The 13,131-nt window shown below is 40.0% G+C and overlaps 1 protein-coding gene across 1 annotated transcript; it reads left to right on the top strand.

Annotated features, from left to right (window-relative positions):
• The first annotated feature begins 2,182 nt into the window (after positions 1-2,182).
• drg1 (developmentally regulated GTP binding protein 1) lies at positions 2,183-12,870 on the top strand. Its single transcript, XM_080862124.1, has 9 exons — positions 2,183-2,377; positions 3,931-4,054; positions 4,183-4,358; positions 4,464-4,533; positions 7,994-8,163; positions 8,847-8,977; positions 11,515-11,682; positions 11,828-11,950; positions 12,504-12,870. Exons 1-9 carry the CDS (start codon positions 2,339-2,341, stop codon positions 12,601-12,603), a joined length of 1,101 nt encoding a protein of 366 aa, XP_080718250.1. The 5' UTR covers positions 2,183-2,338; the 3' UTR covers positions 12,604-12,870.
• Positions 12,871-13,131: the final 261 nt, after the last annotated feature.

Raw genomic sequence — 13,131 nt, 5'->3', positions numbered from 1 at the left:
TTAAACGATAAAGAATTAAACAATAAAAATATACAATTTCACCGGTCTCCATCCTTTTTGTGTGCATTTAAATGTGGGTTTGTATCTTATGTGCTTTTGTAGAAAGATGTTACACAGTTCAGTGCAATAACCAGTGTTGTAGACAATGTGCTCATCAGTATGTACGCTCCAGGTAAAGTGCACCACAGACTTTGTAGATCTTCTAAAGAAATAGGCTCACTATGACATACATTAGGTTATTTGATATAGCCAGAGTTGCCATTGTGTTGGCAAAAGTAAAGGCATAGTCCTTAAGTATATAACAAAGTTATAAGATTTTTCTTATTTAGAAGCAGAAAGGTAGAATTGATTATTTCTTAAAAGTTAGCATGCAACAATTTTACAATTATACACCAGAAATCCAGTTACAGTATTTAAACGTCTACCTGAATAAATGTAATTATTATTAAACAAATGTGATATTATATTAATCTTACCGAAGCATCAGTTTGCAATACTTTGACTTTATATGCAGTTATACACTCACTGGATGCTTTTTTGGTACACCTTTTCAACAGCTCATAAATAAGACAAAAACCCATGTGTTAAATATGATACACATCACATGGCAGGTAGATACGGTCAAGACAACCTGCTGAAGTTCACACGGAGGATCAGAATTGGGAAGAAAGGTGATTCAAGTGACTTTGAACATGGCGTGGTTATTGGTGCTAGACGGGCTGATGGGTGACATGAAATACGATACATGAAATATAAACAAATTTCCATAATATCTGTTATGTTATTTATGAGTCCTTCCAATTCAGTTTAAAAATAATCATATTTTATTGTCAAAGCAAGTCCTGGATTACTCGTTCATGCTCTGCCTGACTCTACTTAGATCTGCCGTGTTTGTGCCAACCAATGACAGTCATTGGTGCCAGCAGAGACGTTAAAGAGTGCCCTCTGGTGGACAAACTATGCAACATGAAAACTGATAACATTACCACTCATAACATAACTCATAATATCAGCAGTGCCGATATATCGGTCGGTCTTCAGTATGATCACAGTGTGTCCATCTTCTGATGGCTGTTTTCAGGAGGATTACACATGATGTCACAAAGTCCAGATCATCTCATACTGACTGATAATGAGTTGACTGTACTCAAATGGTCTGATCTCAATCCAATAGAGCACCTTTGGGATGTGGCAATGGGGGATTCTCATAAAGGGTTGTGCAGCTGCAAAATCTGCAGCAATTGTGTGATCATTTCAACATAGACCAAAATCTCTGAGGAATGTTTCCGGCGTTTCGTTGAATCTGTGTCACGAAGAATTAAGGCTATTCAAAAGGCAAAGGGTATTCTAACCTCATATCACTAAGGTGTACTCAGTGAAGTGGCCCACGAGCTTATTTTTTCATCAAAATTTTCTTCTATAGAGGTGTTTTTTATTCATAACCTAATTTAGGAGACGATAATTTAGTTCATGTGTAGTTAAATAGTTTTGTTTTATACTGAAAAGCACTTCTAATATTTAACTTGTGGATTATTTCAATAAAAGAGCAAAATAAATAAAAGCGCACTATCCAACCTGAGTAAATGTACTCATGCAGTATTTTAGGTACAACTTTTGTATGACGATATAAGACAACAGTGGTACATTCTCAGCTAGACACTGATTAAATCTGATGTTTTACAGCGTAAAACAGTTATTTAAATCAATTTAGAGCGACGATGTCTCCTCACAACTCAGAAACATCCGAAACTTGAGAAAAGTACAAGCCAATGCTCATCTGCACAGGCACACAGGCCTCATTAATTCTTAATAAAATATTGTGTTTAATAGCTTTGTTGTACGTTTTGACGTAAAGATTTTTTTTTTCCTCGAAGAGCTAACTGGGATTTATCAAGCAAGTTAACTAAACGTTTTTTTTCCTGATATCCAGTGAAGTAGAACAACCTTTCCAAATGAATAATGGAATTTTCCATTATCCATAGCCGTACTATAGCAGTACTTGTGTTTATACATTTTATTTGAAATTTTAGTTGTACTAAATTCCACCTTCCTGATTCGCAAATGAAGCATTTGCACTTATGGAAGCTCATGCTGCGTTGGCGTTTCTCTTTTTTGTTCAGTGAGCAACCTGTGAGTGAACGCGGGCTGTCATTGGTCAACGCACCGGGTATCACGCCCCGCCTCTGTCCGGGTTCTCGCGAGATTTCCTTGGAAACACCGCACCACCGCGTTCGTGTGGTGTGCATGCTAAAGTACCCCAATAACTTTGCCAACTTCCATGTAAAACCTTTTCAGTTTCAATCGGTAACGTGAATTTTACACGGGGAACACCGTCACCATGAGTATACTCGCCAAAATAGCAGAAATTGAAAATGAGGTAAGATGGAAACAGCGGACGGGCTAACCCGCTGACTGTCACGTTTAAGCTAGCCACAAGCTGTTAGCGTTAGCAAAAATATTACAGCCGGGCTTTGTTTTGCTCTTAATATTTCTAACTCACATTTTTTCTTTTGGCCACAAAGTGCATATAAAGTTGCTTTACCCAGTCAGTGAACTTGTGAATCCATTACTAATCATATAAGACAGTGTAACGGACGTGCTAGTGCAGGTTGATGGTGGTAACAAGTAACAAGTTCGCCTTTAAATAATGTGTACACGTTAACTGTTCAATACAAGTTAACTTAAAACGACAGTGTTGTCTTTTAATTCACACGTATCCATATATTATGATCTTTGTATGGTGTGCCGTCTGTTGTTGTATTGAGAAAGCCTCAAATTTGAACATAAGAGTTCGTACCAGCAGGGGTACTTGCTTTAAATTACACTGAATGTTTTTGTTTAAGTTTTTAGTTTAGTTTAAACTTAACTTTAGCTTAACATTCAGCAATTGTTTCATTTCAGCTCAAAACATTCAGCTATCGGCATTCACGCTGCAGTTTCTTCAGAAAATGCCTTTTCTAGTTTTTAATGGAAACTTTACTGTATTATCAGAGGCAGTAAAAGGAAACTCTCCAGGTTGCAGTGCAAAGACTACTTGTTTCACTGTCTTCTTTAAGGGTTGCCACAGCAGATCATTGCTTTCATCGGTCTTCTCTGTGGTCGTCCTCTTATCTCCCTGCCTGGCAGATCCATCTTGAACATCCTTTCCTTTGTTAGCCATTTCTCTCACTTTACCAGCCATAATTCCTACATTTAAAATCTTGCCTTCTATTTTACTGCCTCCAAACATGCCTTCCCCTACTATTCTTTCTCAGTCTTTGGCCATTAGCAGCCACCCTGCTGGTCAGTTGTACCGGTAGCAGTTCTTGTAAGTCACTAGTAACATTTCTAGCTAACGTGTTTGATTTGGCAAAGACTTTACACCGGACGCCCTCCCTGTCACAACCTACCCATTTATCTTTAACTTGAGACCAGCACTAGGTGTACATTTTAATGTGCAGAGAAACACAGTTGTGTTGATCTTGGCCAGGACTTTTCTGCCTATTAAAAATGCTTCCTCCCACATTAAATGCTTTAAACTGTATTATTTATCAAATGGACAGAAAAACTAGGATTATTAAATAAAATGAATGAGTATCTGTTAATTTAGGGTTAAAAAAAACTCTTTGCCTTAACTATGATCATTCAAGTATGTAAGTTTGAGTTAAAGTTGCATGTCAAATGTAAGAAACTCTTGCATTTAAGTTGGCATAAAGTAAAAACTGTACAACATGAGAGAATGGGACCAGGTTTATAGTGTTGTTACTGTGTTGTTACTGCACTGACATTACAGTAAATCCAGATGGGCAAAATTAAACTTTGAATTGTAAAGGATAAGTCTATTCTGTTTTAAGTTTCACCATGACTGTACCTGAGTGCAGTCAGTAAAAACTGCTTACTTAATGTTTTTTAGAAAGTTCTCATGCAGACTGGTATTATTGTTCACTGTAGATGGCCAGGACGCAGAAGAACAAGGCCACAGCTCACCACTTGGGTCTGCTCAAAGCACGTCTTGCCAAACTCAGAAGGGAACTCATCACACCTAAAGGAGGCAGCGGTGGTGGGACAGGAGAAGGTGAGATCAGGATACTTGTGTCCTAATGATGTTACCAAAATTTTGTTTTAAATATTTCTTTATTTTTGCCCGGCAAAGAATGCTAATGCATATTTGATTTTTTTTCATGTGTTTCCTCCAACTTTTAGGTTTTGATGTAGCGAAAACCGGTGACGCTCGTGTCGGCTTTGTCGGCTTTCCTTCTGTAGGAAAGTCTACACTGCTAAGTAACCTTGCAGGTGTATACTCTGAGGTTGCTGCCTACGAGTTCACCACTCTAACAACAGTACCTGGAGTCATTCGGTATAAAGGTGCTAAAATTCAGGTACAAGAGTTTCTGCTTTCTTCAAAATCTGGAATATTGTTCATGCTGTGATAAGGTTTAAGTTATTTGCTTATATTTTTCTTTTTCTGACTTCGTCCTTTTTAGCTCCTGGATCTCCCAGGAATCATTGAGGGCGCCAAAGATGGAAAGGGCAGAGGCCGACAGGTCATCGCAGGTAATGATTTGATAACAGTGGAATCTGCTTGGAGGGAAATACAATGGCAGTTAGAGCAGGGCAATATGACCAAAAATATTTATCACGATATACATTTGAAAATTTGCGATAACGATATAACTGACGATATAATTGACACTAGACAAAATACTTTACAACTCCACAACTTTATTAGTGCAAAAAAAACCATCAATGTATTTTCACTTAAACAAGCAGCTGTTTTTTATGTGCATTAAAGTTCTATAAAAATTTAACAGTGCAAATGCAAATTCCTTGCTGACAGTTAAACCAAAAGGCATTTCCAGTGGAAATTGGCCGACATATCCTCAGCATAACCATGTATAATATCCACTAAACTTAAGAGGTTATACACACACAATACCGTAATATTATGCTGAAGCACAGTACGTATCACTCAGCGAGGCGCCTGCCTACGATAGCCGTAATGCTCCGACAATCCATCAAGCGCTGTGGGTTTGTAGCTTAGCAAAGTCATACTAAAACATTTGACAGATTTTCAAGCGCCGTGTACGACATAAAATCGTTTCGAGGTCAGTAAACACAACCATTGGCTTCATCGGGTGAGGGCCTCCAGCTCGCACTGGAACGGTTCGCAGCCGAGTGTGAAGCAGCGGGAATGAGGATCAGCACCTCCAGATCTGAGGCCATGGTTCTCAGCCGGAAAAGGGTGGAGTGCCCACTCCGGGTCGGGGATGAGTTCCTGCCCCAAGTGGAGGAGTTCAAGTATCTCGGGGTCTTGTTCGCGAGTGATGGGAGAAGGGAGCCGGAGATCGACAGACGGATTGGGGCTGCAGTAATGCGGACGCTGCACCGGTCCGTCGTGGTGAAGAGGGAGCTGAGTGTAAAAGCGAAGCTCTCAATTTACCGGTCGGTCTACGTCCCTACCCTCACCTATGGCCATGAGCTGTGGGTAGTGACCGAAAGAACGAGATCGCGGATACAAGCGGCAGAAATGAGCTTCCTCCGAAGGGTGGCTGGCCTCTCCCTTAGAGATAGGGTGAGAAGTTCGGCCATCCGGGAGGGGCTCAGAGTAGAGCAGCTGCTGCTCCACATCGAAAGGAGCCAGCTGAGGTGGTTCGGGCATCTGACAAGGATGCCCCCTGGGCGCCTCCTGGGTGAGGTGTTCCAGGCATGTCCCACCGGGAGGAGGCCCCGGGGCAGACCCAGGACACGCTGGAGAGATTATATCTCTCGGCTGGCCTGGGAACGCCTTGGTATTCCCCCGGATAAGCTGGAGGAGGTGGCTGGGGAGAGGGAGGTCTGGGCCTCTTTGCTTAGGCTGCTGCCCCCGCGACCCGGCCCCGGACAAAGCGGATGAAGATGGATGGGTCAGTAAACACAACCAGAATTCATACATAAGGCACACAGGATTATAAGGGGCACTGTCGATTTTCAGAAAAATCAAAGGATTGATTTTAGGGGTGCCGCATTTTCCAAAAAACATGGTAATAACGACGGCCCACTAGCATGCTCTACCAAAAATAGTGCTTTGTTGTGTATCTGACAGACGAAAGCTAAACCAGTTCCACACCACTGAAGTTGCAGCATTTTTACAAACCAATTCTGGTTCATCCGTTTCATTCAACGATCCGCTTTCGCCCTTCTCATTCTCCGTCGCCGCCATGCTTTTTCCGCCATGTGCGTATGAAAACAAAGGCACTGCACATGCGCGTTTTACCCATATTCTATCGCGAGATTTCATTTTCTTATCGTTGCCCAACATTATACCGGTATTACTGTGAACGGTATGATATGGCCCAGCCCTAATGGCAGCACTACTAATAGTGCTACTAGAATTTAGCTTTCTCCTGTATATATTTATAGACAAATTAAATCATAAGATGTTGTATTTGTAGATGCGAGAACACTAAAATCAATGATTTTCAGTGAGACAATGTTTCACGTCTTTATCTAAAGTTTGCTTAAAACACAACTGCTGATGCTCTACAGATTGACTGTGGCCTTTGGCCTGGAGCTGATGTCATGCCCAGGCTTAACCTGGCGTTTCAACCCTTAACTGCAACACCCTCCATCTGGCGTGTCAGCAGCGATGGCCAAATCACTGCCCACCACCTCCACACTTCCAACCCTACACCTCCCTTTTATACCAGAGCCCATAAGAGGCTCTTTCTGCTGCTTCCACCATCCTGCATACAGCTGTCTTCCGCTCATTTTCTGAAACTCTGAGTGTAGTGAGTGCCATCTACAGTGACTGTACTGGGAACCTTCCACACCCCACTTCTAGAGGAAACAGACATACTTGCCACCCTTTCACTCTACACTCTTGAATAAAGTCTTGGTGTTTTAAGCTCTTCCTTTCATGAGCCTCTTCATTACTGTTACATTTTTCTCTGGCATCAAAAAGTGCAAGCCTGCTCAAAGATTTCTTTTGACCATTATGGCCAGGCAGTGAACCTCAGCTTTATCCACTCACTGGACAATTTATTAGTTACGCTTTCATTGTACCAGGTTGTGGTACTTCCATTAGAACTGCTTTCATTCTATGTGGCACAGATTCAACAAGGTGCTGGAAACATTCCTCAGATATTTACATGGTAACGTGACACAGTTGCTGCAGATTTATCAGCTGCTGACAACTTAATGTCATGTTTACAAAATCTGTTTTAAGATGCTTTGTGACATGGTGTGCTATCCTGCTGCAACAATACCTAGGTAGGCTGTGACATTTTAAATAGTGCTCAGTGGTCTATGTAGATTTTACAGGTCATGGTAGTCCTAAGTGCTTGAAAAGAAGGTAACCAGATTTCTTTAGGTTTGTGAAAACATTTCTTGCACCTCATATGAGCTATCGAGGTCACCTGAGGCAAGGTGAGAGTGGGTGTGGAAATGCTCGGGAAAGTTTCTCAAATTTGCATTGTAGGTGGCTGATAACTCGTGTCACACCCACCACCTCTGTTTAGTGACAGACATTCACAGTGGATGTAGATGGACTTCTTTACTCGTCTCTCAAACCGTCTGTGTTCGTGGTCCAAAATGTGAACACTGGCATCCTCAAAAAATGTGCTTTCTCTTTTAAGTTCATTTGTTTTGTTCTGTTGAGCTTTCCCTCCTGTATTGTGCCATGTGTTTATGGAGTGGTCATTTGGTTTCCATAAAAAGCACTCCTCACAGCACTCTCTGGATATTTTCCCTTTTTCAGACAATTCTGTTGATCCTGAAAGCTTTTTCCGAAATGCAGACCAGCTCGTCCTGCATCAAAAACCAAAGTCACTTAAATCCCCATTCTGAAGCTCAAGTTAGAACTTCAGCAAGTCGTCTTGACCCATATGACCTACCTGGCTATATGTCTAAATATTGCCTTGTGATTGGTTGATTTCATATTTGCATTAACGAGCAGCTGAACAGGTGTACTTCAACTGGGATTTCTTTTTACACATTTCTGACTGATGTTATTGTTTCTTTTTCCGCTCTCTCACAGTGGCTCGAACCTGCAATCTGATTCTGATAGTGCTCGATGTGTTGAAGCCTCTTCTTCATAAGAAGCTAATAGAACATGAGCTGGAAGGCTTTGGCATTCGGCTTAACAAGCAACCACCAAACATTGGTTTCAAGAAAAAGGACAAAGGAGGCATCAACTTTACCGCTACGGTACGTCTCATATAATAAACACACTAAATGAAACTTCGCACTTACAGTTTTCACTTTAGAATTAAAAACTCAAGTGAACAATTACACTGATACTTAAAACATCATTTACTTGTCATTAAAGTTAAAGCCTCTACATTCAAGTGTAATGTGTTCTCCAAGCTAAGTTTTTAAAATCTCACAGTCCCAGACATTTTGATGTTTTGTCCTTTATTTGTGTTTATCCTCCTGTCCGGCATTTGTGTCTATCTGTACTTTCGAGAACAGTTTAACCCTCTTGCTACAGCTTACCTGCGCTAATGTTAGCCTAACAGTAGTTCTGTAGCTCATCATGAGGTAGCAGAATGTCAGCTATCCCATTTTCTCTAATCAAACAAACATGGGTGGTATTTAATTTTCCCTTTTTCGTTTATGTCCAGAGCTGAATGTTTTTCATATTTTGCAGTTTATTGTAACACCTTGGAGAGCAGCCACTTTTATTAATTCAGCAGAGCATTTAGATGCAGAAATGGGTAGTGATGCCACATGGATTAGAACATATGGATTTTTATTGTATTGCTGACTCTAATATGTAATAATTGATTAATACAGATCTTTAAATTGTGACTTTTTTAATGACTATTTTCTTGCTTTTTTGTGTTACTTTAAGTCATCCATCCACATGCACTCTCTCTTTCTCTCTCCAGTGTGCACAGAGTGAGCTTGACGCTGAAACAGTTAAGAGTATCTTGGCAGAGTACAAGATCCACAACGCCGACATCACTCTGCGCAGTGACTCCACAGCTGATGACCTCATCGATGTGGTGGAGGGAAATCGGTGAGCTGCTGAAGTGTCACAATGGGCCTTTCTTAGTCATTCTCAGTGGGTGTGGCCTGCCGGTCTGAAATCCTATTTAACACTCCCATCATTCCCACTACAGATGGATTTAAATATGCTGTTTATGTGCTAGGCAGCATCTGGGAGAACTCCTGTTTTAATCTTACTTAGATGACTCAAAGGTTTTTATCTTAATATAAGAAGTCAACAAATATGGGATCAGAGATATGTGGAGTTGAGCATGGTCCCTCCTCTGAAAAAAGCAACTAGGAGAAAGACCACAATACAATAAAATAAAAACTACAATTTCTGCAAGGAAACAAATTTATCAAACACTATGTCTATAGAATATTTTTTAAATAATGTCTAAATCCTGTACACCCCCATGTGGATCTTAAGACTGGCCAATCAAAGTCTGAAGTCCGGACTTATTGTCAGCTTTATTGTAAGGGATTTGGCCAAAAAATGCATTACATGTTTAGGATTTACAGCATTTCTTAATGCTGTAAATCCTAAACAATCCTGAAAAGTAATTGGAAAAACATAATTTTAAATACAAGGACTTTTTTTTGTAATTCTTGCAGTGAGTGCTTGAAGTCACCCTTGGACATCACAAGATGTTGTTTCCTCCCATGAGATGCTCCACTAGGCTTTTACCACAGCTGCCTTCAGCTGCTGCTTGTTTGTGGGTCTCTCTGCCCTCACTTTTGTATTTAATAACTGAAAAGCTGCTCTACTGATTTGAGATCAGGTGACTTGGCCACTGAAGAATGTCTCATTTCTTTCCCTTGAGAAACTCGTCATTGCTTTTGCAGTATGCTTTGGGTCATCATCCATTTGCACTGCAAAGCTCTGTCTGATCAGTTTTGCAGCATTTGGCTGAACCTGAGCAGAGAAGGGTTTTTTGTGAAAATCCCTTGAATTAATGATGAAATTCTGGCTTTCATTCACATTTAATTGAGTTAAAATCCACTGTGATGTTTCATAAGGGCAAAATATTTTTAAAAATTCTCATAATTCAGAAGCCTATGGGCCTATTAACTGTAATTGCATAAAGCACTAGGTGGGGCCCCCTCCTTGCCTGTATACTTACAGTATTTATTTGAAGAGAGGTGTCTTAACAAAAGGAAATGTAGCACTACATATTTTAAACATGATTAAAATTACTTAATATACATCTAAAAAAAATAAAGTCAAATGTTCCTGTGAAAAGTAAACACTTTTTCCTTCAAAAAATTACTGAACTTTGGGAGGAAAATGGACACAGTGGAAACTGTAACCACCTGTTATACAATTGAATGAAATATACATTATTTATTCCATCCATCCAGCCATTCTCTTCCATTTATCCAATTCAGGGTAGCAGAGGGTTCGAGGCTATCACAGCTACCATAGAGAGGTGGGGTACACCCTGGATAAAACACCAGTCTGTGGCAGGACTAACGCGGAGAAACAGACAACGATTCACACCGACACAGACAGCCAATTTGCAATCACCAATTAACTTAAACCCACTAACTGCATGTCTTTGGACTGGAAGGAAGTACAGCGAGAACCCAGGCGTGTAAACTCCACATCAGGCAGTAGTGCTTAAACAGTATATAGATCGATAAAATAAGATATGTCAAAAGAAATAAGGCAGAAAGTAATTTGAAGTTAAAAAATAAATACAATAAATTAAGATAAGTTTACATTTAAATGAAAATATTAAGCTTTATATGAAAAACAAAATATCTCAAAATCAACAAGCAGAATAAAGGAATTAAATGTCTTACTAAATGTAGTAGAAACAGTAGAGCATGTCAGTGACTCAGAGTATACTAGAGTGTATAGTTGACAATGCAGTTCAGTTTTATTTATGTAGCACCAAATCATCACAATGGTCTCAAGACACTTAATATTTTAAGCTAAAGACAACATTATAGACAAACCCCAGTGATTCAGCGATTTCCTTATGAACACAAACTTGGCATCAGTAGGAAGAAAAACTAATTTTCAACAGGAAGAGGCTTCTGGCAGAACGCGGCTCAGGGTGGAGCAGCCATCTGCTGTGAGGGGAAAGGGAAAAGCACAGAGATGGCAAAGCACAAACTGTGACAGAGTGCAAAAAAAGGACTTACTCTAGTCGCATGTAAGTGCAAGAGGAGTGAAAGAGGCAAATGCATTATGGGAGGTCGTGCATTATTCTGAGCCAACAGCAGCAACACCGAGGGATAGTTCAAGGTCACCTGATCTTACTTTTACTGCAAGCTCTATGAATTTATAATGATATTCATTAGGAGTTATTCTGCCAAAAGTAATTGATTTGTAAATCTTCTGTTTGAGACCGCGTGCACCCTGTGCTAGGCAAATGGCATTAGTTGTAATATCTAACATTTGCGTATCAGCTGACATGTTAGTTAACAAGTAAATGTAGTAGAAGGCTTCATGCTGCACCAAAATATAGACTCATTTATTCACCATTTTATTTCTTGGATTATTTAGTATAACTGAGTATGTAGTGGTTTCACTTACAGACTCTGTCCCTGTCCCAACAGCGTCTACATCCCATGCATTTATGTGCTCAACAAAATCGACCAGATCTCCATTGAAGAGCTCGACATCATCTACAAAGTGCCCCACACTGTGCCCATCTCAGCCCACCACCGCTGGAACTTTGATGACCTGCTGGAGAGGATGTGGGACTATTTAAGGCTTGTGCGCATGTAAGAATTTCCATCAATACAACCTGCAAAAGATTCTGTGAATGCGGCGAAAGTCAGTTATAGATTTAAAGCAAGTCTTTGGAAAATTGAAGTGTTTGTGTGTTCAAACTGGAAAAAGTTACTGAGATGATACGTTTACTTACAGCTACACCAAACCCAAAGGCCAGCTTCCTGATTACACGTCTCCTGTTGTGCTCCCCAATGACCGAACTTCAGTGGAGGATTTCTGCATGAAGATTCACAAAAACCTCATCAAAGAATTTAAGTAGTGAGTATAGTTGCCTTAGCTAAAATGCTAATATTTTAAAAATATTTTTGTCATCTGAGGTTATATGTAAGTGATTTTAGAGTGTGGTGTTGATCAGATTATTCTTAATGTGTTTTTATGCGTTAAAACTAAAACTGGGTGGACATTCTTTTTCTCATGACTCTATCACCTCCCTTAATGGCAACATTTACCAGACTAAATGTTGCCATCACTGGAACGTTTGATTTTTAGACATGTGACCGCGTGTTGCACCACCATCTCTAAATGGCCCTGGCAAGATAACATCGTCAATCATTCATTATGTTAGTGCTGCTGAGCATTAGCCATCCTCAAGGGAACGGACGGGTAAAACTGTGACACATGGAAGCTTTTGCTCCTTAAGGATGTCACATACCCAGTAGGTTCCTTTATAATAGAGCTGTAGCAAAGAATGATTTGTCGGGCTACTTTATAATGGCCTGATATCTTTTCTTTTCACACTCTTGAACGAATCATCAGTCAACCAGGATCAAACTCTTTTCTTTTTTTTTCTTTTCTTAACTCTTTCTTTCAGTGCACTTGTTTGGGGCTCCTCTGTAAAGCACAACCCTCAAAAGGTGGGCAAGGACCATGTGATGGAGGATGAAGATGTTATCCAGCTGGTGAAAAAGTAAAAAAAAAAAAAGGATTCTTAATGCTCACTGCATGACCCATGTTATCACAAAGTGTTCTGTACAGCTGCTCAATAAACTACCGGACATGTCTGTCATTACAGCATCTGTTGTTTTTGCTTTCATTGATTTAAAACAATGGCAGGTTAAAGTGTCATATTTAAAGTAACACACAGTACTTAACACCATGAATAGTTCATATTGAATATTGGTTAAGGCTTCCATTGACTCCTAAAAGAACTGTACAATAAAATCACAGTGGAATCTCAATGTGTCTGTTATTTTATGCTTTTTATTATTCTGTGCTTTTATTCAGATAATAGATTTATTACTTTATCAAAAAGTGTAACCAGGAGTGTTCTGTGTTGTGCTAAATTTGGTTTTTTAGGAAAAATCCGACAGAAATGTTGCAGATGCGTACCCGCAGCCAGCATTATGGCTAACATTTAACTGTGGCTTAGAGGGGGGAGGGGGGGAAAGAGATTTATATGACATTGATGATGGGGATAGTTATTCAAACTGGTGGCCCAC

The sequence above is a fragment of the Rhamphochromis sp. 'chilingali' genome, assembly GCF_963969265.1.
Source record: "Rhamphochromis sp. 'chilingali' genome assembly, chromosome: 2".
Classification (NCBI taxonomy): domain Eukaryota; kingdom Metazoa; phylum Chordata; class Actinopteri; order Cichliformes; family Cichlidae; genus Rhamphochromis; species Rhamphochromis sp. 'chilingali'.
Note: the sequence above shows the minus strand (reverse complement) of the source record. Positions and strands in the feature narration are given on the sequence as shown.